The sequence below is a fragment of the Meleagris gallopavo genome, chromosome 5, assembly GCF_905368555.1.
Source record: "Meleagris gallopavo chromosome 5, MGAL_WU_HG_1.1, whole genome shotgun sequence".
In the NCBI taxonomy this organism is placed as follows: domain Eukaryota; kingdom Metazoa; phylum Chordata; class Aves; order Galliformes; family Phasianidae; genus Meleagris; species Meleagris gallopavo.
Window position 1 is genome coordinate 52,589,461 of NC_139408.1, and position 22,724 is coordinate 52,612,184.

Here is a 22,724-nt window from a genome sequence, read left to right on the forward strand (position 1 = left end):
AAAGCCATCTAACAATCTTCCAAAGCTAGAGTGGTTTAATTCAGAAGCTGGTCAGAAGAGGCAGCACAGAAATGGGGAGATGTTACGAGAGGGACAGAGAGAAAGGCAGCTACTTGTTTTCTGTGACAGCACGCAAGTAGCAAGCTGGACTTACTCGTATTTGAGCCCATCTCCTCCTGAACGGTGCTATAAAAAGTAAATGCTTTAAAAAAAAAAAAAATTAGCCCACTAGATAAACCATCTTTACTTAAGGGATTGCTCTCAAGAGAAATGACAGGTTCCAATTACCTACACAAGGCTGGAGGGAGATAAATCTCTGTCAGTGAATCCTGCAGATGTGATACGTATTGTCCCACTCTGTGTCACATAGAAACTGTCAGAGTTAACAGGGAAAATTCTGAAGCCACAAGACACCAAAAATCTTAATACCCGAGTACAAAATTTCACGAGCGTACGTGATTTTAGAAAGTACTTCTTTTGTCTGACAAAAAGAAGCAGAGGTTTGTGCTTCCCTGGCACAACAGTTTGCTTGCCCTCAGCCAACTGTTAAAGCAGGAGACAGAACAGAGACAGGAGAGGAGAAAGAGCAAAAGAACCATGAAAGATGCCTTTAACACCAGCCACAGCCAGGCCAGCTCAAAGCACTGAACACTAAGAGGTTTTTGTTTTTAATTAAGACAATAGACGGCATCTGTTAACTCTTAAGACTGATTTTCTTCCCGATGTCAAAAACAGTCTTCACAATTAATAGAAAGTAACAGCAGAGATTGTCCTCAGACCACGTATGGATGAAATCAATACCTCCATCAGATTCTGAAGACCTCTTTTCCAACTTTTCCTTTTTGAGGGCAAGCAAACACAGGAACAGTAACTAAGAAAAGTAAAGGCTGATTCATGTACTCAGCTGGCGTGTTGTGCTCAACATGCTCTGTCATCCTCATGGCAAAATCCTACCATTACAGTACCTCCAGCAGATCCTCTGCTCCAAAGGATCCCAGCCCCTCTTCGCTAGAAGTCCTGAGAGGACAAAGCATCATAGCAAAAGCTGAAGACGCCTTTGAGATAGCTACGTCATTCATCACTCTCTATCAAAACGCATTCAAGAATAGCCAACACTCAACATTTTTCAAATCTGAAGTAATCAATCACTCCCTAGCCAAAAGGTTGTCCCAGATCAACTGATGAACCTGACAGGTCTCTCAATAAGTAACCGGAGACCTTGAAGCAGAGCCATCTGAGACAGATCCACCGTGCACTGGAGGAGAGGCTGCATACAGAATGACAGTGCCAGTACGAGTCTGGTATTCTCAGATGCATCTGAATCAAACCCTATGTCTCCCTAAGGATAACAGAGAAAGTAGAGGGAAATACATTAATCTGAAGTTCTGAGAGCTGCGTAAGCTACTGAGACAGCCTGAAGTTCAGCCATCTGGGAGGCCAGCATCAGGGCTATACTTCTGTGACTTACCAAAGCCTGCACCAGTACACAGGACCAGGAATATTTACAGAGACACAGCAGAGCAGCCCAGTAACACCAAAAACATTCCCTGCTGACAAGTAACAGTGATTATAAATGAAAAAAGGGCAAACGGGATGGAAAAACATTCCTTTGAAAATTCTTCCATGAAAAGTCTGAGGTTGCATAGGTTTAAGATCCCAAGTCACAAGCTGCCGGCCTTCCTGACTCTGTAGTGTCTTCTCATCAAAGAGGAAGAGCAAAGGTCAGCAGACCATTTGCACAAGAAACATGTATGCAAGTGTTATGTCTGAGACCCAACCACGTTTCAGCAGGGAGGATGGGCCTAAAGACAGAAAGACGGAAAGATGTGAGTAACCTGAAAGGGAGGAAGCTTGACCTCGTTAACGTGCAAAAAGCAGGACAGTGGGATGTGATTCAGAAGTTCAGTTCTGGCCATGTTAAGTCTGTGTCGAGAAAATGATCCACAAACACAGATGGCAAAGCACAGGATTCATCACTCTTATCAGCAGAGATGAAGATCTGAGCTTAGTCTATCTAGACTTCCTTTCAGCGGGAGAAGAGAAACAGGCACTTAGAAGAATGAGTCATATGACTTCCTTTTGGGCAAAATTAATCACACTCTTGATCTGTCCACCTCTACTTAGAGACCCTAATGGAATTCAAGATGACAAGCTCACAAAGACATCTAAAGTTTGCCAGCTAAATCCCAGCACAAACCACAACATGGGACTGGATGGAAGAGGCATGTCAGGAATTAAGAAGTTCTTACCAGAGGAGAAAAATCAACCCAAAAATAAAGAGAAAGAGGCCCTACATCTTCTGCAAGGAGACATGAAGAAAGATGACACATCAAAAGAAAAGATGAAAATTAATCAGACAAGAGTTGTTAATAATAACAAGGGACTCATAAAGAGACAAGGCATTAGCTTGATCAGAGGGTAAGATCAAAGCAATGGCCTGGCTAAAAGAATAATCTCTCAAAGCCTCAGTGAATAAAGGAAGGAGGATACAAGACAAAAGCAGAAAAAGAGAACTTTAAGCAGTGGTTAGTTGAAGAGGCAACAAAAGAAAATGAGAGTACTAACTGATGGTGAAGATGCAAGGACTAGGGCTAGCTTGTATCACGACAGAAATGAATGCAAGAAGGACAAGAAATAGCACAGATTAGATGTTCCATAATTACAATCCAAGCCATATTACAGTTGCTCAACTAGGCAAACAATTTTTTTTTTTCCTTTTGCACTTGTGATAAAAGAATCACAGGCAACAGAACAGGCTAAGGAGCAGTTTGGCAGAAAAGGATCTGGAGTTCTCCTGGACACAATGATGAACATGACTGCAGCACCTAACTGCAGTGACAAAGGCTAGAGCTGCATACTAGCCCATACTAGAGATGCATTATTAAAAGTATTACAAGCAGGTCAAGAGAAGGGATTATTATCTGCTAGTCAATGCTTGTGAGAAAATATTTAGAGTACTTTGTCCAGTTCAGGACTTCTCTGCACAAGAAAGGCACTGACATATTGGAACAAGTCCAGCAGAGAGCTGTTAAGATGATGAGGAGACTGGAGCATGTGATGTGAGGCCAGGAGCTGAATTTGTTCAGTCTTCAAAAAGAGATGCTCAGGGGCAAAGTAGTAGTGGCATCTTCAACAACTCAGTGGGAGGTTACAAAGATGGAGGTAGAATTGGTGGAGACGCACAGCAAAAGGACAAGAGGTAAGAATCACATTAAATACAAGGGAGACATTCTTCTCACTGAGGGTGGTCAAGCTTAAGAACAGGTCGTCCAGGGAGACTGCATCATATCTATCCTCATGGATACACAGAGCTCAGCTGCACCGGGCTTTGAGCAGCTCAACTTCACAGCCACCACTTCAACTGTGAATCTTCAGAGATCCATTCCATCTAAATCATTCTATGATTCTATTGTCCTCTACTCCCTTGCCTTACTTTTGTTAAATAAAGACATGTTCTCCATTTCTCTCCTTTGGCTACATCTGTTCTTCATGCATGTAATACATTGTTCTGGTTTAATTCACACCATATAGTTCTGGTTCGAAGTATATCCTCCACAATCACTTGTGATAACTAGCTATGAAATTGCTGGTGACAACAAATGTGAAAGAATTAAGCAAATAGTGCACATTTAAACAGGCAAAAATGCATTAAAAAAAAACACATCTTCAGAAATGCCTCCGCATTTAGGATTAAAATACTGTTAGCTACATTTTGGCATTTAGAAGGACTGAGGGAAAACACATTCATTTAAAGAAATGTTTAAAAACACAGTGCAACAGTTCAAAAATTGGATTAAGCTAGATGCAGCTGCGATCTTCAAACTTATTTTAACCAAAATCGCAACTGAAGCTTTTGATTTATAATCATGCCATTGACCTTCCTCCCCCTCTCTCTTTTCTTTTTGGCCACTGAAGACTATTGAAGGTACCAGAGCTCCAAGTCAAGAACAACTCCCTTGTAACTATGGATCTGACGTGGATATAGCAAGAGCAGATTGCCTGCAAGGAAGCAAGAATAAACCAGCTATTTAGAGAGGTTATGTAATGTAGCACAGAGCTGTAAAATAAGATTTAAAGAGACAGAACTCTCAATTTCAGCCCTGTAAGTACCCATAAAAGTTGGGTAGTACTGCAGCAATTTGAAGAGGCCCAGACAACAAAAAAAGAAGTCTTGTCAAAGGTCTCCTCTCTGAGCTGGTACTTTATTTGTAACTCTACTTTCTTACAGAAACAGGCACCTTGTGGCTATTTTTTCAAACCTTATAAAGCAAGCTGAAACACCTCTTCGTAGCATCTCATGGATGTGCAGACTCTTACAGCAAAAATGAGCTCTATAGGAGCAGAGATGAACCATTTTGCAGACCTGAAATTAAGGAACTGGTGGAGCTTCACGCGCTCAGTCAGCACGGAACAGCACACTGGAAACCAAACTGATAATGAACAAACACAACAGTATTAGGCCTTCCTTGCATACATATTTTAACAAGTATAAACAAGACTCCCGTTTTCATAACTGCAGCCAATTCCCAACCAAACTCCCACAAACATCAGCTGGTTCAGTAGAAAAAGGCAGAGAATACAAACTGCCAGGCACCACCACGTTATAAATAGCAAAGAAAAAGAAAGCAAAGGCATGTGTGTTACAGAGACTGGCTTTGTGTACGAGACATCCTTACACACCTGGAAACTGTAAAACCTTAAGGCTTTGCTCATGGCTGTAGTGAGAGCATACATGTAAATATCAATACACAAAATAATGGTTTTGCAGAAGAGTCTGGAAGCGTTCAGCAGTTGTACAAAGATTTTACTATAGCATTTCTTCACTTTCAAATGAAAGGAAAAGAAAAAAATCCACATAGATTATTACTTTAGGTATTCTTATGAAAAAGTTTTTCATCTAATTCTGAATGTCTTTTAATTACAAGTCTCAAAAACCAGCAGCATCATACATTTAGCCAACCCCAGCTGCTTTACTAGTGATTAAATAAGAGACAGTGAGGCCAAACCACCTCCCTTTCACCTCCCCTGAAAAGACAGACATTACAGATGGGAAGAACTTGGCCCGAGCTACATAGAGGAGGAAGGGAAAGTAGCAGGGGGACTGCGGTTTTTTTTTTTTTTCTTAAGAAATAACAAGTTCCTGCTTCACTGCTGGACTTTTCCCCGGATCATGTCAAGCTTGCAGGTTGCTGGCAAGCCGAGCAGGCACGCTCAGAGACCTGCCAGCACTCCCAGACCACACACACGCCTCCCAGCTGCTCTCAGACACTGGGGACAAGCTCCAGAGCTCTGCTGCCCATTGCTGCTTCCCACCCTGTCTGGTGGGAAGCCACCTTTCAGCAGCCACCTATGCAGAGCACACATGGAAGAAAATAGTGTACGTATACATTGACCTAAAGCCTTGACCTGAGCATCAGCAGTGGATCCCAAGGAACAGACCTCCTGGAAGCCATGGGAAGGGCGCTTACAAGCCAGCCACGCTGCACACTCATCCTGAGAGCAGCTCGTTGCATCTGCAACTTGGGGAACTCTGGCAGTGCAAGCATAAGAATACCAGCAAATAAATAATTAGTGCAGTAATTCTTCTGATCAGCACAGTACTCCAGGGAGAGCTGATTGTTTCTAATACAGCCGTCTACCTCAGCTTTACACAATGAACAACCTCAACATTTTCTTTTAGAAATATACAGTAAGTTTGTTTACCTTGCTACACTTTCAAGTGTAAATACAATGGGTATTAACATAGTTTTTAAAAATCACGATCATAGGCACAGAGTGACAGGGTGAGATTCCATAATCTCGTTGTCACAGCTCAATTTGCAATTAAGAACTACGTAAAGCTAAAAAAATGTATCTAAATGCAGCAGACAACCAGCTCATTATAGAGTAGCAGAAGAAAGGGCCTTTCCAGCCCCAATTGCTCTACCTGCAATTGCAGCTGCTGTTGTCACACCTGCGACTAAACAAGAGCACTGCTTAGCTCATGAAAACAAACTTTTTCAGATTGGCAACATGACAAATTCAGGTTGGCCTCAGAAATCAAAGACCAAATGCCTTCAGTGTTTTGTTGTTGTTTTTAATATAACAGCCACAAAAGAAGGAAAACCGTAAAGAGCCTCGAAGAGGTAAAGCTAAAAAGAATTATTTTCCCCTTTGTGAATGGTTTGGTAGACAATTTCATTTCAAACAACTATAATATCTTTTTCTGTGATGCTGATACACTACGTACGATGAGGGGATCCAGAGAAGTGCAGCACACACAAAACCTGTTGTGACGAAAGATGCTCAAACATATTACATCCCCAGAAATTCAGCCAGGAAAGAAGGCAGGTTTAGCTTCCAGAATAATGCCTACATTTATTTAACTTCAATTACTGAAATGGCTTTTTAAATATTCCTACACTCCCAAGAAGATGACAGCATTTTCTCACCTCAGCATTTCATTTTTCTACAATTAAAGTCAAGTAACTGAGCAGTTCCTACACACAACCAATTTATTATTAAAATGCCTGTACAAAATTACAGCTACGATTAAAATGCCTTCATCAGATGACAACTCTAATACCATAAAAAGTATTCTAGTGGTTTAATTCCACTAATATAGTTGATACAGCACTCTCAGAAATCATAGCCATTTCAGGCATGACACTGAAACCTGCTCACAAAGCGTGAGATTTACTTTGTCAAACAAACAGGGCTTGATACTTGGTACAAACAGCTGAATAAAACAGTCTGTATACCAAACAGCTGCATAAGGCTGATCAAAGCAATCTGAGTATATTTCAATACCACAGATCAATCTTACCATTTCTGTAATGATGCAGATAAAAATATTGAAAGCGTAAGATTGATCTGATATCTATGCAGACACAATATCATCCAAGACCTTACATGTTTTAGTTGTAATGTTTAAGATTCGAATTGAAGAAAATGCCTTTATAGAAAATACCCCCCCAAAATGAAGTTTTACTGATATGGTGCTATTATATCCCCTGCTTAATTACACATCAGCTCCCACATCTTTGATATGACAGTCCATCAGCTGTCATCTCCAGGAGTTATGAAACAAGAGTATTAATTATAAAAAAGACAACTCCTGTCCACTGTTAAACACCAGCAAATTGGAAGAAACTGGAAGACCATTTCTAGAATACAAGCTGTTTTTATTCATTCTCTTCAAAGACTGTACATGAAGAAGATTTGAAATTGTATAGCGTGTAATGAGAACAAACATTCTCTGGACACCAAAACCTTTCTCTATATTTCCTTTCTCTGTTCAAGAGTCACATATTAAGAATGCAATTATTTAAGCGTATTACTACAGGTATGTGATTACTATATGTGCATTGCCTCATTCTTATATAAAAAGAAAGCATTTGAGCACTCGTAGTTAAAAATAAACATGCATAAAGCACCAGAGGAACCCTGAAATTTGATATAAAGCCACAGTAAGTTAAGAAAGAATAAAAAAGTACAGTGGGAACATCAACCTTGAAAAAGCTCTTTTAAACTCTGATAGTACTGTATGGTGTCATTACCCTTTGTCAGCCAGCTACCTGACCTCATAAATCAGCTATGGCAACCAAATGAGAGCGCAATGTAAAATCAGCACTCTGCTGACTTGTCTACTACTGACTAGCAAGTGGCTTCCCAAGGTTTTGAGGTCAAATTCAAAACTACGGATTTATTGCAATCAATCATGTTAATGAAAAAAACAAAAAAGCAAAAAAACAAAGCTTGCAAGTACCATTCTGTAGAGTTTGTGCTCGTGACTCCTTTCCCAGATTCGCATGGAATCCTCCTCCCAAAGTAGGTGTTTTGCCTGCACCTATTGAGGAAGAAAAAAAACAAAAACATGTAAAATGCAATAACTGAATTAAAACAGTAAATGAAACTTAATAGGCCACTCTGTACTCTGTATCTGTATAATTTACAAGATGCTACATTACAGTAAGGAGAACTCTGTAAGGTTCTCAAAGGACTTCAGACGGAGCACAAGCCCTGTGCCACTCAGTTCCCCCTTACAGACCTCCCCAGTCTCAGCTCCAATTAAAAACATCGCATTCCCCATTTGGGGCAGAAAACAAAAATCAGTGTTGTAAAATATTGCTCCAAGTAAAACTAGAAAATTCCTTACTTGTATTTTTTGTCTGAAGAATATTCAATACAGAATTTTAATAGCTGATTACTAGCACTACAGCACATACAAATATGGTTAACATTCAGTAATAAGAGTGTAGGCTACTGCAGACATAACACACACTTGAAATAACTTCAGTTTAGCATCAGACACACAGAGAGAAGCTTAGGCTACAAAATGTGCAAGTCTGGAACTGCTACGTTTACACCCTGAAAGGCTGGAGTCTAAAATAAGTCTGCCTTGTGAATTAGCACAAACTAGAGGCTGGTTTATGCATCTGTGCCAACGCTGAGACTCTGAATGCAGAGTCCTCTGGGAGTCAATGGAGTTACTCATGCAAACGAATCGTGCAGAGGAGGGAATTAAACTACTGAGGACAGAAACAGTCTCTTTTTAAAGCAGAAAGTTGTTTTTTTTTGTTGTTTTTTTAATAATCAGGCCTTCCCAAGCAAGGTGCTAGAATCGATCAGCTTCACAGCAAGACCAAAAAACCCAAACTGCAAAGATTGAAAACCAGTAATTTGTTGGTAATTGCACTTCAGTCCGCCCTTCAGAATAGGAAACATCACCTTATTTCCTGCCATGCCTACAGTTCTCCTCAAGTTCTTGTAGCTATGGTTCCCAATGTTACACCTGCAAGCATTTCAGGGCATTGCAGCTACACACCTGGATAAGGCACCTCCAGAGTGGGCCCAGCAAAGGAGAAACTGCAGCCTCTGATTAGACTCTCCTGACTAGTCTCTCAGCAGCATGTAATAAACATCTTAATGTTTTAATGAGAAAAAAATAGAAAAGCTTATATTCTGGTAGAATCTTCTGCAAGCCTTCCAAACTGATTTCTCCATACAACCTTTAAATTAGGTTTTCAGTGCTGTTCACAACAGAAACTGACTTCACCTTTGCGTCATTAGCAGAGCCTTTCAACACACAATAATCAGAAGCTCTCACATAAATGCCCCACAGCTTAAGTACTTCAACATCCTAATTAGAGAGGAAAATGTTCGGTGGTGACCTCCCGGCTGGATGCAGACATGGGCCTCCCAGCCCTGGAATTGCTATAGGCTGCAGCATCTCCTTGCTGCTCTCACAGACAGCATCTCTCCTTTCCAGGAATTCCAAAGCAAAGGATCCGGCAAAACAGAGATTATTACCACATCACTCTGGCACTGACACAGGTTTTGGCATACAATTAATACTATTGGTTTATCTGGCAAAGATACAGAGATGATGACAACAGTATTATGCACATTTTCCTCAGCAACAAATCTAAATCTTCAGAAATTTTCTTTCCTAGTCTCAGTTTTTTTTTTCCTCACATCAATATTTGCTATAGGATGGGCTGTCACAGGTCTAACTTTCAGCTGGCCAAAGGCACCCCTGGCAGCTGCCTCCTCCTGGCCACATCACCTCAGAACACTCAGACAGTCCTCTTCCTCTTTGAATACATAAAAATATCGAACTCTATGGACAATCGTTGTCAAAATGGCTGTACTGCACTTTGACATGTCTCTTTGTTACTAATGAGAAGCTAACTAGCATATGGTGGTGACAGTGAATACTATTAAAAAAAATTAACTTACTCAGAAGCAGAAATCCAGAAAGATCACGAAAGAAGATTAAGATGAGATTTCAGCTGTTCAGATCCCTTTCATTACAAACCATTTTAGGCCTTGTTGTCTAAAAGTCTTTTCTTTCTAAGCTATAGAGTCCACAGCAGATACTGACAGAGCATTCTGAAAGACAAGCTCTGCTATCAGAATTGACGTGCCCATTTCTCAGCTAGTTAACTGGAAACACTGTACAGCTTGAGTTAGCACTTGGCTTTGAAAACCGACAGAAAACAAGTCTGTTGGGGACTTACCCTCTCACAACTGCCAACTAACGCTGTGAAGTCTCACCACCAGCTTTAATCTTTGCAAGGAGAATGCAAACCAAACCCATTAACACAACCGTACAGCTGGGTAATAAGAGAAACTATTAAAAAAAGACTAAAAGAAATCTGTGAAATCATCAAATTAATTTAGAGACCAAATAAAAACCCTACAGAGCCAGTCATTAAAGACGTACAAAGAAAAGGAACAGCAATCGCTAGGCACAACCAAATTAACATTCCAGCTTAACTGAAGTTTTTACATTTCTTGACCTTTTCTATTTTTCCTCTACAACTTCTGAAGTGAATTAAACAGGCTCTTGGTTTTTCACATTCAGCTTTCAAGACAGAGAAAAACACCCACATCCGAGAAGTATTTGGTGTCTGCAAGTACCGCCTGCCAAATCTTTAACGTTAACACTAACATTTCCCTAAGCCAATGCAAATACCCTCCTCAGGGAGGTGGTGCCTCCCAAGGCAAACTGTCATCTACTGGTTATTTTTGGAAACTAAACAACTCTCAAGCTGTGCTTCACCGAAGGCTTGCTTCCTCTTCCAGTTAGCTTTGGACACTGTGGAAGTTTTGAATTAGAACAGTTGAGTTGGAAGGGATCTACAAAGACCATCAAATCCAACCACCCTACCACTTCTGCTTGGACAACGGAAGGCATAAAGAGACGTCCTAGACAGCTCAACAGTACAGCTGCTCAGTTTTTGTGGTCCTCTCAGCAGGATACAGTGAGGCACAAGACAAGGAGAACCAAGGGTGATGGACCTATGGACCACCCTACAGGTGTTCTAGGCCAGGCTGGACAGGGCTGTGAGCAACCTGCTCTAGAGGGGGGTGTTGGAACTAGAGGATTTTAGTGGTCCCTTCCAATTCAAACCATTCTATGATATACCTGGAAACTTGATGGCACTTGGACAAAGCTCAGACAGATCCATCTCAAAACCCCACACTCATGGCAGGGGATTTGGACTAGATGATCTCAAAACGTCCCTTTCAACACAAAGCATGCTATCCCTGTCATTACCGCAGTGCTGAAGCGCCATGCCTACCTACTTTGCAACCAAGAGCTGCCATCCTCACATCTGCTACTCTTGCCACGTGCAGGTCAGGCCCTGGCACCTTGACCAACTCTGTTTTGCTCTACTGACTTGCCAGCAAAGAAATACAAGCCACTCAGCTTTTCTACAAAAGAAAATGTTCCTCAAGATGTAAAAAGAGCAAATAAAGGTTGAATTCTGTGACAACCCTGAATGACAAGCAGATGACAGCAGGAACAGCACTGATCACATTCTCCCATATAGAGGGGGCAAAGAGCAGCTACTTGGGCACCTGCAGCAAAAGGGCAATTTTCTGAGAGCCACTGAAATGCTGAGTTCCACATTCAACACCTGGAGAAGAAACAGCACTGGCCCCTGAGTTATAGATTTTGTTTCCCCTAAACGAAAGAGCAAGTGAAGACTGAGAATGAAGCTGCTTGCAAGTCAGTCTGAAGTATGCCTGCTATTTGCTAAGATCAGGGTCACGAAAATCCTTCCCTGCAAAAATTAGAAGTGAAGAACTTCAGCCCTTTCTTCTGCACGTGACAGGAGAAAAAGCTTCTGTCTGAAAGCCACGTACTTACAGACCCAACATAAAATCTGTACACAATGCAGACTGCATCACACCAACTGTTTGATAGCCTGGGTCAGCTCAGTAGTCTAACATAAAAAATTAATCAGCTTCCCATTAAAGTTAACAGTAAAAATCAAAAGGAGAGGAGGTCAATGTTGCATTACATCTCATGCCCACAACAGCAAAATGATGTAATTAAAGTCTTCTGAACACACATAACTACTGTGACTGAAAGATGTGTTTTCTCAGCCATCTTTATAGGGAAGCTCATAGGCCTGCATATATGCTCCACATCTGCTGAAACATCCCTTCTGAAGAAAAACATAAAGACAAGCTTTTAATCTAGTGCATCATAGCTAGTTATCTCTGTGCTTATTTTCATAACTACCAACCCAAGGGATAAATGCACTGTTGCATCCACCACACCCAAATTTAAGACTGCACAAGTCTATGAAGATGGTCCGTATCCGAGTTACGTGCAAGATGCAGCATTTACACGACTGACAGCAGTATACTCTGCAGCACTCCAAGCAAGTGCTTGTTGCCACCACAAGGACAGTATAGAAAAGACTCAGCACTGGGGGGGGGAAAAAAAAAAAAAAAAAAAAAGAAACCCACAACCCTATACATTTAGCTCTGATGCAAGATTGCCACCTTGAGGATTTCAGAAGAGAAGCAAGAAGTCATCAGCTCATCTCTCTGAAATGTAATTATTTTCTGCGTGAAGTAGATGCATTTCCCCTCTTCCTTCCCAACTCAAGATAATTATTAATTAGTTTTGTAATCAGGAAAGTAAAAACCTGTGTACCTGCTTCAGTTTGTTCCACTCTTCTGAACTTCCCAAAAAGGTCTGAAAAATCCAGTAAACTCATATTTTCTTCTGTTTTGCTAATTATATTGTGACCACTCGTGGTTTACATCATCTCTAGGAATCTGGACCGCAGCTAAGAGGAATTCTGCTGATATTTTTATTTTCAGATCCCAGTGATTTTATTTTAAGTATACGTATTACTGTTGGAATCCACTTTAGGATTCAAGGCTGCACTGTAACTAACATTTTATGTCAGGCTGTCAAACATCCCGCATAAGAACTCACTATCAACTAATAATTTAAAACAAAACACCTATTCCCACCACCTCTGAAATACTGAAAAATACATAACAGTCCTCTATTGTGCATAACTCAACAGACAAAAACACAATCTGATACAAATATAGAGACCATCCTCTTTTATCAACTGCCTCACTGCATTAGTCCTTCCTATCAAGTTCTAGAAGAGAGGATGTATAGAAAGTGAATACCTAATAAGCTTAGCTTCAGTTTTAGGAAAGCAATTTCCTCCCTGTATCTAGTCCCTCTTGTTTCCAGCTGGCTGACCACAGCTTTCCATTGTTCAACACACTTCATTTCCACAAACCCGCAGAGAACCAAATACTTTGATCAAGTCAAACTGCAGGCAAGTTCTGCACTTGAGGTCAATGTAACTCACAGTCCTAGATGTAAAGACAAAGAAGTAGAATATGCAGAATCTTACAGTAAGTTATGCACAACTGAAAAATGGAACATACCACAGCTATACAAATGTATACAAATGTAAACTATGTTAAATTTGTCAAGGGACTGGAGAGTATGAGTACATGTTCAGAGTTCAGAGCAGTACACATGGGTCTCTGCAGTAAGATGCTTCCCATTCACTTGGGGGGAAAAAAAAAAAAAAGTCAGCAGGAAGAAACTTTTCCTTGACATTCTAATATTGGTAAAAGCCTACTTACAAGCACTGTGGAACCTTCTATGCTAGAAGTTCTAACAAAGTTGTAGGGATGACCCATTGCCCCACCCCTGGAGACACTCAAGTTTAGTCTGGACAGGGCTCTGAGCACCTGATGGAGCTGCAAGTGTACCTCATCATTGCAGGGGGTTGGACCAGATAGCTTTTAAAGGTCCCTTCCAACTCAAACAATTCTATGATTCTATGAACAGACATAGAATTGTAAACTACTGCATTCAGCACTAGTAGTTCACAACTGTCATTTCACCTTATGAGCAAAAGTACGCAAGTAGCTTTCCACAAGTGATATTCCTTCCCATCAGCCTCCACACGCTATCTTACAGTTTCATGTACAGTTGGAGATAGATAATCTTACACATGGATGCTGCACAAGAGCCATGAGCTTTATTTGATCCTGACTCAACTCTGAAGTTGGATTAATGCTGTCAGTACTCCTTGCAGACTTCCATTTCTACCGATGTCTTTACAATTGTCACTCTCCTAAGACTTCCCAGCTTAGTCATTATTACATGAGAATGGTTAAAAGACTTGAATTCACACCAGTTATTGTACATCTCAAATAGCAAATACATTTTTTATTATGTATTCTTAATCAAAAGCCACCAACACAAACAGAAATTTCAAGTAATCAACACCAAAACAGTAAGCCTGAATCAAGACAGTCACGCTGCTCAATCTTGCTCAGAGATGTGGATGATGTACATTCATCTCCAACGCCAAATGCATGTCAAATCCTGTGGGCACAAGCCCCATTTCAGCAGCCAGCCTACAGTCACCTCATAATCATCCTACTGAGGCTCCCCACAGAATTAACTCAAGAATAAAATATCCCGTAGGTCTTATCTGGAGTTAGAAAGCGCCCCTAGTTCCACCAGTTTGTCTTTTCCATCCCACAGTTGTCACCAAAATGACCATGACTAAATTGGTGGCCCTGCGTGTGGCAGGGGGGTTGGAGATTCATTCCTTGAGATCCCTTCCAACCCTGGCCATTCTGTGATTCTGCGACGTATGATTTCATTTTTCTGCTGCCACGAGCCAGCCATCTTGGAAATAGAAGGTCAAAACAAAAACAATCAAAAACCCACTACCTCCATTACAAGCCAGGAACCTTTTTATAGCAGCAATTAATGAAGTTGGTGAGACACTGGAACAGGTTGCCCAGAGAGAATGTGGATACCCCCTCCCTGGAAACATTCAAGGTCAGGTTGGAAGGGGCTTTGACCAATCTGCTCTAGTGGAAGGCATCCCTGCCTATAGCAGGGGGGAGAAACTAGATGATCTTAAAGATACCTTCCAACCCAAACCATTCTATGATTAATATCTGAGCAATAGCCCCTTCACATAACTCCACAGTAACCTTATTGACCTAATGTGAAATGAACAACATAAAGCAAAGGTAAGACCTTCACCTTGGCACAAACAACAGTAGAGGTTTGAAAACTATGAGGTTTCTTAAGCTTTGTAAAAGTAGGCAGCTGGTGAGAGAAGACAATGCTAAGAACTAGTTAAAGCTTATGGTAAATAACTACGATTTAAATTTTTACACGGATTTTATAAGAGGCTATGGGGAGCCCCGGAACAGGGCATCAAGCTCCTCTATGTGACCAGGGATGAACTGAAGCCAGACAGGACACTGGGCTGTGGCTGAGGGTCAGATCAGACTCAGTGAGGTGAACCAAGGTCAAACACAGCCCAAGGAAGGCCAAACTGGGCCTGAGGGACCATCTGAGACTAGGTCAGGACAGCAGCCAGCAGGGGCTTGGTGGGGTCATGACTGGACCTGGCTGCAGGGAGCTGGGGGATCAGCCTGGCTGAGGCCTCACTGCAACAGGGGCTGACTGCCCCCTGGACCTGAACTGGGCTCCTGGGGCTGTACAGGCAGGGTTGGAGAGCCCCAGGCAGACACCAGTCAGAGCCAGTAAGACCCTGCAGTGCCCTGGAAGGAGACAGCTCTCCCTGCACGCACACAGATCCATGTCATTTCCAAAAGGCAGATTTTCAGTCTGCCTTATGGTTTGCTTCCAAGAAGCTTATCAGATGCTATTTCTTTCAGTTAATTACCGAGCATTTAAAGACTTTTCCTGGAAGAAAAGAACCTGAGCTTCCCCAGACATGAGATCTTCTGGGGTCACAAGGTCAGCATACCTTGGAGAGCCATTTTTCTGGGCTATATTTTCTTGGTTATGTCTTCCAGCTTGACACTGCATTGCTTGCACATCAGCTCCCTCAGAGATAGGGCTGTTTCCATCTCCTTTGGTTAGCGTCAGATTGAAGCCCTAGAATTCCGCTTTCTCATCTTTAGAGAAAAACTTGGAGACAGATCAGGATCATTAAAATCTGCATCAAGTTGAGCCTTCCTCCCCTTATTCTCTCCACTTTTGTACTTATTTTGCTGCAAGTTTTGGCAAAATTACTTGTGAAAACTGTTTCTCCCAACAAGTACCACAAGGCCGGTGCATTACTACCCAGATGTGGTAAAAGAACGATTAGACGATGCACTGCCTTCAAACAGTGCACAACAACCTGGCTTTCTACAAAAAAAACAGTGGTCAAATATCTTTGCAGACCACAGAAGGGCTCAGTAGAGTTCCTTTTTCCTGTACACAGATACAGGATAACTGAGAGATAGAAACACAGCTTATTCTCCGATACTATAGTGCTGGAATTCACTGCTGGAATTCAAAAACCGTGACCAGAAGGAATCTGTTATGAGCTTGGGTACAAAGAAAAAACATCAGATTAATTTTTGTTAAGAAAGTGGGGAATTTCAATTCAAACACTCTACAAATCTGGTACAAAGACACAGAACAATATTTTGGAATATTCTGTGAGAGCCTGAACGAGCTCTCAAGTTTAAAGTAGAAGTTTAACAAAATTAGATTTGTTTAGTAGGAAAAGTATATGCCTCAACATTTTGTGTGCACATAACAGCTTCTTGGAGCTGAAAAGTCAACAACTCTCTCCCACTAGTATCTGCTGACTCTTGAAAAGTGTAATCAAGTTCAAGAACAACACGCTCATGAACGGCCTTCAAAAGTTTCAAGAGAACAACATATCCAGGATTAAGGGCTGAAACTAGATTCTTACCTCATTGCAACAGAATTTAAAAGTGCAGTTAGCTGGAACACATGGGGCTCATCAAACACTTCACAAGCATGCGCTCTCTGAAGATTTTCCTACCAGAAGATGACAGACACACACTGCCTCTCCTTCTAGAGCATGAAAAGGGTATCCCTTTCCTACTGAAAGAATTCACCTGCTCATCTCCCAGCAAGTTCTTCACAAGGCATTGCCAAGACCGGCAATGAAGGGGCATGATCTTGAAGAGAGTGTTATTACATTGCAACAGACAGATCACACTCATCTACAAAGGGTGCCTCATCAGGACTGGCACAATCTATCTCCCTCTGTGTAATGATATATATCACATCATATTTTATACAGCCAAGCTACTGTTAGGGAAGATTTCACGGCCATTTTACAAAGTACTGCATGTACAACTTGGTAACCCTTACTTTAAATAAACCTTCGTCTTGCAGTCTGATTTCTGGACACCTGATCACAGACTTTCTCTACTTGTAAGTACTTCTATTAGTGACTTCCCACAAGAAAATCAGAAGGCTTAGTTAATCATTTTCAAAAGAGAACATGCCTAACATCAACATCAGAGAAGTAGTGTTCATCATTTAGTGGATGTCAAGCTGAAAGAAACCATGATACTTTGGAACACCTATCTTTGTACTGCAAAACCACAGCTTCTGGACACCACATTCTTGAACAAGTTTTAAAAGAATGGTCAAAACAGTCAAAAGCATCTTTGCAAAGCTCAGAAAGAACACCATCTCCCTCAGAACAGTTGTGCCAGCTCAGGCCAAAGGCCTATCTAGTCCAGTATCCTGCCTCTGAATGGTAATGACCACTGATGTACGTGTCTGCAAGACAGCACAAAACGTAAGTGCAAACTCCGTCGTGATATATATTGTGTAATCACCCAGATCCTACAGATCCAACAGTGAAGGATTTCAAAAGTCATAAATAGTATCTCTAATAGTGGCCACGCCACATTTCTATTCTGTTTGTTCAGCACTTTTTGAATTCATGTAAACTTTTAACATCTACAACTTAAGATTCACAACTTAATGAAAGGAGAAAAAAAAACCACCCAAAACCACTCTCAATGCTTCTGAACTTCCTACTTGCTACCTTTAAAACAAGCCATCCGGTAGCTTCCTTAATGTGACCCAGCTTATGCAACGCTGAACAACTGCTCATTGTGGCCACAACATTACAGTACAGTATTTACTGATCTCTACCATATTCCCATTCAATCATCTCTTTTCCAGTCTGAAGAGGCAGAATCTATTCAGTCATTTCTCACCAAAGAGCTCTTCAAGAAACCCTCCTCTTGATCACCTCACCTTCCTCTCAATCATTTCGAGCTCTATTACACTCTTCTTTTTTTTTTTTTTTTGTTTAGGGAGGAAACTACAACTCTCAATCACGTGCTACCCAGGGTAGCTACCCTACTATCCAGACTAGTAATAGCAACAGGTCCTTGTATCGTACTGTCTTTACTAGCCCAAATAATTTACACAGAATCACATAGAATCACACAAAATTGTAGGGGTTGGAAGGGACCTCTAGAGATCATCGAGACCAACCCCCCATTTAGCATCGCCAGCCCATCTCATTAACACACCACTCAGTTGTTTTCCAGATCAGAAGGCCCAGATGTAGAACTTCACTGCCACTTCCTTGAGGTGAATTATTAATTATTCTTAATCCATGCTTATTGTTTAAGTAATTACCCTGCTCTGTCGGATTTGCAAAGGAAGTCCTTACAATCTCCTTTCTCCAAATATTGGTTTCTTTAGAAAGCTCCAAAAGATCTGAAAGGCATGAATTTACCTTGCCAAAAAGCATTCTTCCCATGTAATTACCTGTATATCCACCTATTTCATCCTTCACTGCTTCTGTCCTTTTGTCCAACTGACAGCATTTTCCCAAACTTCTCTGCAGTAGTTACGCAAGATCTCAAATCCCAGCACAAGTTTTCACTTCCTCAGCACACCACTGCTCTGTTGTTAAAATTCTCAAAACAATGGAAGGTGCAGACTTACAGACCCACACTAGAAAGGACTGGCCACACCAATCCTCTGTGAAAGGCATCAGCATTGAGGTTGTGGCTTCCTGTGCTAGGCACGCCGACATCCAAACTTAAACACTGCCTGTGCAAATGTAATGGTGATCCCACACTTCTTCTAAAGCTTCCAGACCAAAAGAAGGGATTTCTCATACGTAGTGCTGAAGCACCTGGGCTTACAATCAAGAACATGGTGTGATGTAGGCAGGTGATTTTGCATTAATATAGAGAATCATAAGACTTTTCCCTCTCTCAGCAATCAGATGCAAGATTCTGAAGTCAACCTGCAGCTTCACAAAATAAAAGGTTTTGTGAGATGTACTAAAGAGAAGTAACAGTACCTCAGTGCTTTCCATACCCAGCTTTTTTTTTTGAGGAATTAAAAATAAATAATGAATAAAGACACCTATTTGTGTGCTAGTGTATGTAGAATAGCTACAGAATCTCTCATAGAGCACAGAAGGGTTTGGGAATCTCACAAGATTTGCTGTGCAACCAGGAAATCCAAACTCCTCAGCCATTAAGAGTCCCGCTCAACTCCTAGCACCATACCAGAGAACCTGACATTCCTCACATCTTGTTAAACATGGGTAATGGTCTTCAAGTCACCCATACCTCCTAACCAGGTGCCAGGGGCTCAAAACCAGCAGTCTGGCACCTCTGACACCACAACACTCTGCACAGTAGGGCTGTCTCCCTGGGAGCATCAAGCTGCAGTCCAAGTAGATGTAGCCCAAAGCATTTCATACTCAGGGGATTCTTCAGAGCCACAGAGCTAAAAAGCCTACAAGGATGACAGGAGAAGGTGTTTAAAAACTAGTAACTTTGATAGAAACCTGTTTATGTAATCAGAATAATCACTGAAAGCTACAGCTTACCAGAAATTGTTGCTTTATGACAGAAAATGTGTATTTGAGGCAAAGACATATATACTCCACTGGATATTATTCAGACAAGGCAACACAGAGAGAGATGAATTCTGTTTTGCTTATACAGGAAAGGAATTTTCTACCCATTCCTAAGGACTTAAATCAGCATCACACTGACACAACATTCTAGCATACATCACAAAGACTGTTAGTACAGTTCAAATACATCTTTTCAGATTAGTGTGTATTCCTCAATTTAAAATCAGCTGAAAAAAGATTATTCACAGTAGAAGTATCTGTCTTGGAACATAAGAATTATATTAGTATGTGCGACTCTCAGCCAAACTCCCTTAAAATATTTACTGCATAAAATAGGGCCCTTCACTTGCATCAACTTTGCCAATCCACAAGCAGTATTCTTCTCAGAGTTCTGTTGTGTTCTTCAGCAAAATGCAATCATTAATGCACACAGGGACCTGTTATCAACAGACAGTGAAGCTCCTGCCACCACCTCTTGTGCCAGCCAGATAAAGCATGCTAGAATGTGCTTCAATCAGGTTTCCATTTTTACATGCCCACCTATCCTCACAGTGCTCATGTGTCTTCATGGGTGCCAAAATTCCTTGAGTGTAATATAATAGATAACTACCTATACAATATCAAGGAATCACACGCTATTAAGAAGGAGCAGCCAGCTACAGCATCCCACAGTTTGCACAAAAGGGAAAAAGTCTCTTGAAGAAACTATTAGGAAACTGTTGTACAATTCAGCCAGGGGAAAAAAGAGCCTCAGTATGGTGCAGATCTCTATTTCCTTCTTGATATTTTTATAGCTCCCAAAATGAGCTCTAGCTAGCATGCCATCTGTCCTGCATAATTTTGGGTGGGAGGCAAAAAGCCATACAAGCCCTAAAAAACGTAGTCTCCACATCTCTACAGGAAAAAGTGAAGGATGCAAGACTGACTTATAAGCTTAAAAGCAAAATATGGTGTCAGTGCCCTGAGATGGAAGATGGCAACAGCACCAGGCAACATTTAGAGAAACCCTCACCTGCAAACCCTCTGGCTCTGATAGGCTGTGCTGCCCTTCCCACCACCATGCTCTCCTTCCTCAACCCCATTTCACAGAATGGGTTGGTTTGGAAAGGGACCTCAAAGATCATGAATCTCCAAACCCCTGCCACATGCAGGCCCACCAACCTCCACATTTAATACTAGACCAGGCTGCCCAAGGCCCCATCCAACCTGGCCTTGAACACCTCCAGGGACGGGGCTCCCAGGGGGAAGGTCACACCTAACCAATCTGGTGTCCTTCACATAGCAACATCCCTGTGTACCCAGCCCTTCCACACAGCACCTTCTTGGACGTTAGGAAAAGGATGAACATTGAGAAAAACTTCCGCATCAGAGTGGTGAGGCACTGGTGCAGGCTGTCCCGGGAGGCATCCAAGAAACATACGGTTGCGATACTGAGGGACAGGGGTTAGTGGGCAATAGGTGGACTGCTGGGCCAACCTTAACGATTCTACGACTCTCACGTGTCACACACAGCTCCGATCCTCGTGCACTTACACCTGCCACACGCGGAGCATCCCTCCCACCTCTCACATACACCTTCCTCCCATTCATCCCATGCCGACCCTGCCCGCTGCGCCCATCTCCACCGTTTCCCGACGCACCGCCCCTCGCACAGCTCCCTGCCCCACACGCCGACCCCTCGCCCCGCCGCTCACCGTCCAACGACACGAACTGCCCCACCGCGGAGGAACCGCCGCCGCTGTTCTCCACGAACTGCACCTCGGAGACGATGATGTTGTCTTCCAGCACCGAGCCGCAGCCCGTGCACACCGCATCTCCACGCGCCGCGTCTACCTCGATCTCCGAGCAGCCGCACGCGGCGCACACCCGCCCGCCCGGCATCGTGCCCCGCGGTCCCGGCCGCGGCCCGCCTGCCTCCCAATGCCGCCGCCCGGCACGGCCCGGCACGGCCCTGCCTAGCCTCGGCGCAGGCCTCGCTCGCCGGGACCGGCACGGGGAGGAGCGCGGCGGCGGCCGGCCCTAACAACTCTCGCGAGACTTGGCCGCGCCCTCCCTTTCCGCGCGCCGGTCCTCCCCGATGGCGGGGCGGGCTCTGTACGTGACGAGCGGGCGCTTCGCTGTTCACAGCTCAGGGAAAGCGGGGAGCGCTCTGGAGGTGCTTTTAAGGAAACAGCTGTGGGTCCCGCTTACCAAAAAGCACGTAGCTGTCAGTGCTCTGCAGTCAGCCCCATAGCAGTCCGTGTGAAGGATGGGGAAGCAGTCGTCTCATGCTTAAGACAGGCCCTCAGGACTCGCTGAAGTTTCCCTCGTTTTACTATAGGCTTCTTACCTGACCTTATGTAAGCTGTTAATAAATTCGCACTGTGGTTTCTGTACAATAAAACAAAACAATGACACCTTTGTGCTAGTCTCTGTTTGTCCTTCCAGCTGAGGTGGTTTGTTTTGGGGGGAAAGAAGTTCATGGCTAAGAAAGGAACTTGCACTGCACCCAGTGAGCAGTGTGGCTTTTTTTGACATGCAATAAAGTCTGTACTAATGACAATCACAGAAATGCACGAGTTGGAAGGAACCTCTGGAGATCCCCCAGCGCAGTCCCTGCTGAAGCAGTTCAGAGTCACAGAATCGTAAGGGTTGGAAGGGACCTCCGGAGATCATTGAGTCCAACCCCCTGCCAAAGCAGGTTCCCTACACCAGGTCGCACAAGTCGGTGTCCAAGCAGGTCTTGAATATCTCCAGAGAAGACTCCACAACCTCCCTGGGCAGCCTGTTCCAGTGCTCCGTCACCCTCACGGTAAAGAAGTTCTTGCACACATTTGTGCAGAATTTCCTATGCTGCAGTTTCTGGCCGTTTCCCCTTGTCCTGTCTCCACACACTGCTGAAAACAGTCTGGCCTCGCCACTCTGCCTCCCGCACCTTAGATATTTATAGACCTGGATTAGGTTCACAGGATCAAGGCTAAACACACTCAGTTCACTTAGCCTTTCTTCACAGGGGAGATGCTCCAGGCCCTTCACCATCTTTATGGCCCAAAGTTCTCGACAGCAGGTTGCACAGGAAATATCTGGGTGGGTTTCGAATATCTGTAGAGAAGGGGACTGCACCACCAGTCTGGGCAGCCTGTTCCAGTGCTCTGTAACCTTCACAGTAAAGAAGTTCTTTCTCACGTTCCCATGGAACTTCCTGTGTCCCAGTTGTGCCTTCTGCTCCTTGTCCTGCCACTGGGCACTACTAAAAGGAGCCTGGCCCCATCC

At 42.8% G+C, this 22,724-nt stretch overlaps 2 protein-coding genes across 4 annotated transcripts in view; both read right to left on the minus strand.

Moving 5' to 3' along the window:
- The window catches only part of BRF1 (BRF1 general transcription factor IIIB subunit), a 162,905-nt gene extending 141,383 nt beyond the window's left edge, over nt 1–21,522 (minus strand). For 2 of the 3 annotated variants that reach the window (XM_085225776.1, XM_085225775.1), the window contains exons 1-2: nt 21,167–21,522; nt 7,748–7,828 (exon numbers count right to left, since the gene is read on the minus strand). In XM_085225776.1, the coding sequence (XP_085081902.1) occupies nt 7,748–7,828; nt 21,167–21,353 (268 nt within the window). In that variant the 5' untranslated portion in view covers nt 21,354–21,522. The remainder of the gene's footprint in view (nt 1–7,747; nt 7,829–21,166) is intronic. The other variant, XM_010712005.3, reaches the window with a different exon arrangement.
- The window catches only part of MTHFD1 (methylenetetrahydrofolate dehydrogenase, cyclohydrolase and formyltetrahydrofolate synthetase 1), a 247,698-nt gene that overhangs the window by 92,038 nt on the left and 132,936 nt on the right, over nt 1–22,724 (minus strand). The gene's annotated exons all lie outside the window — the stretch shown is intronic.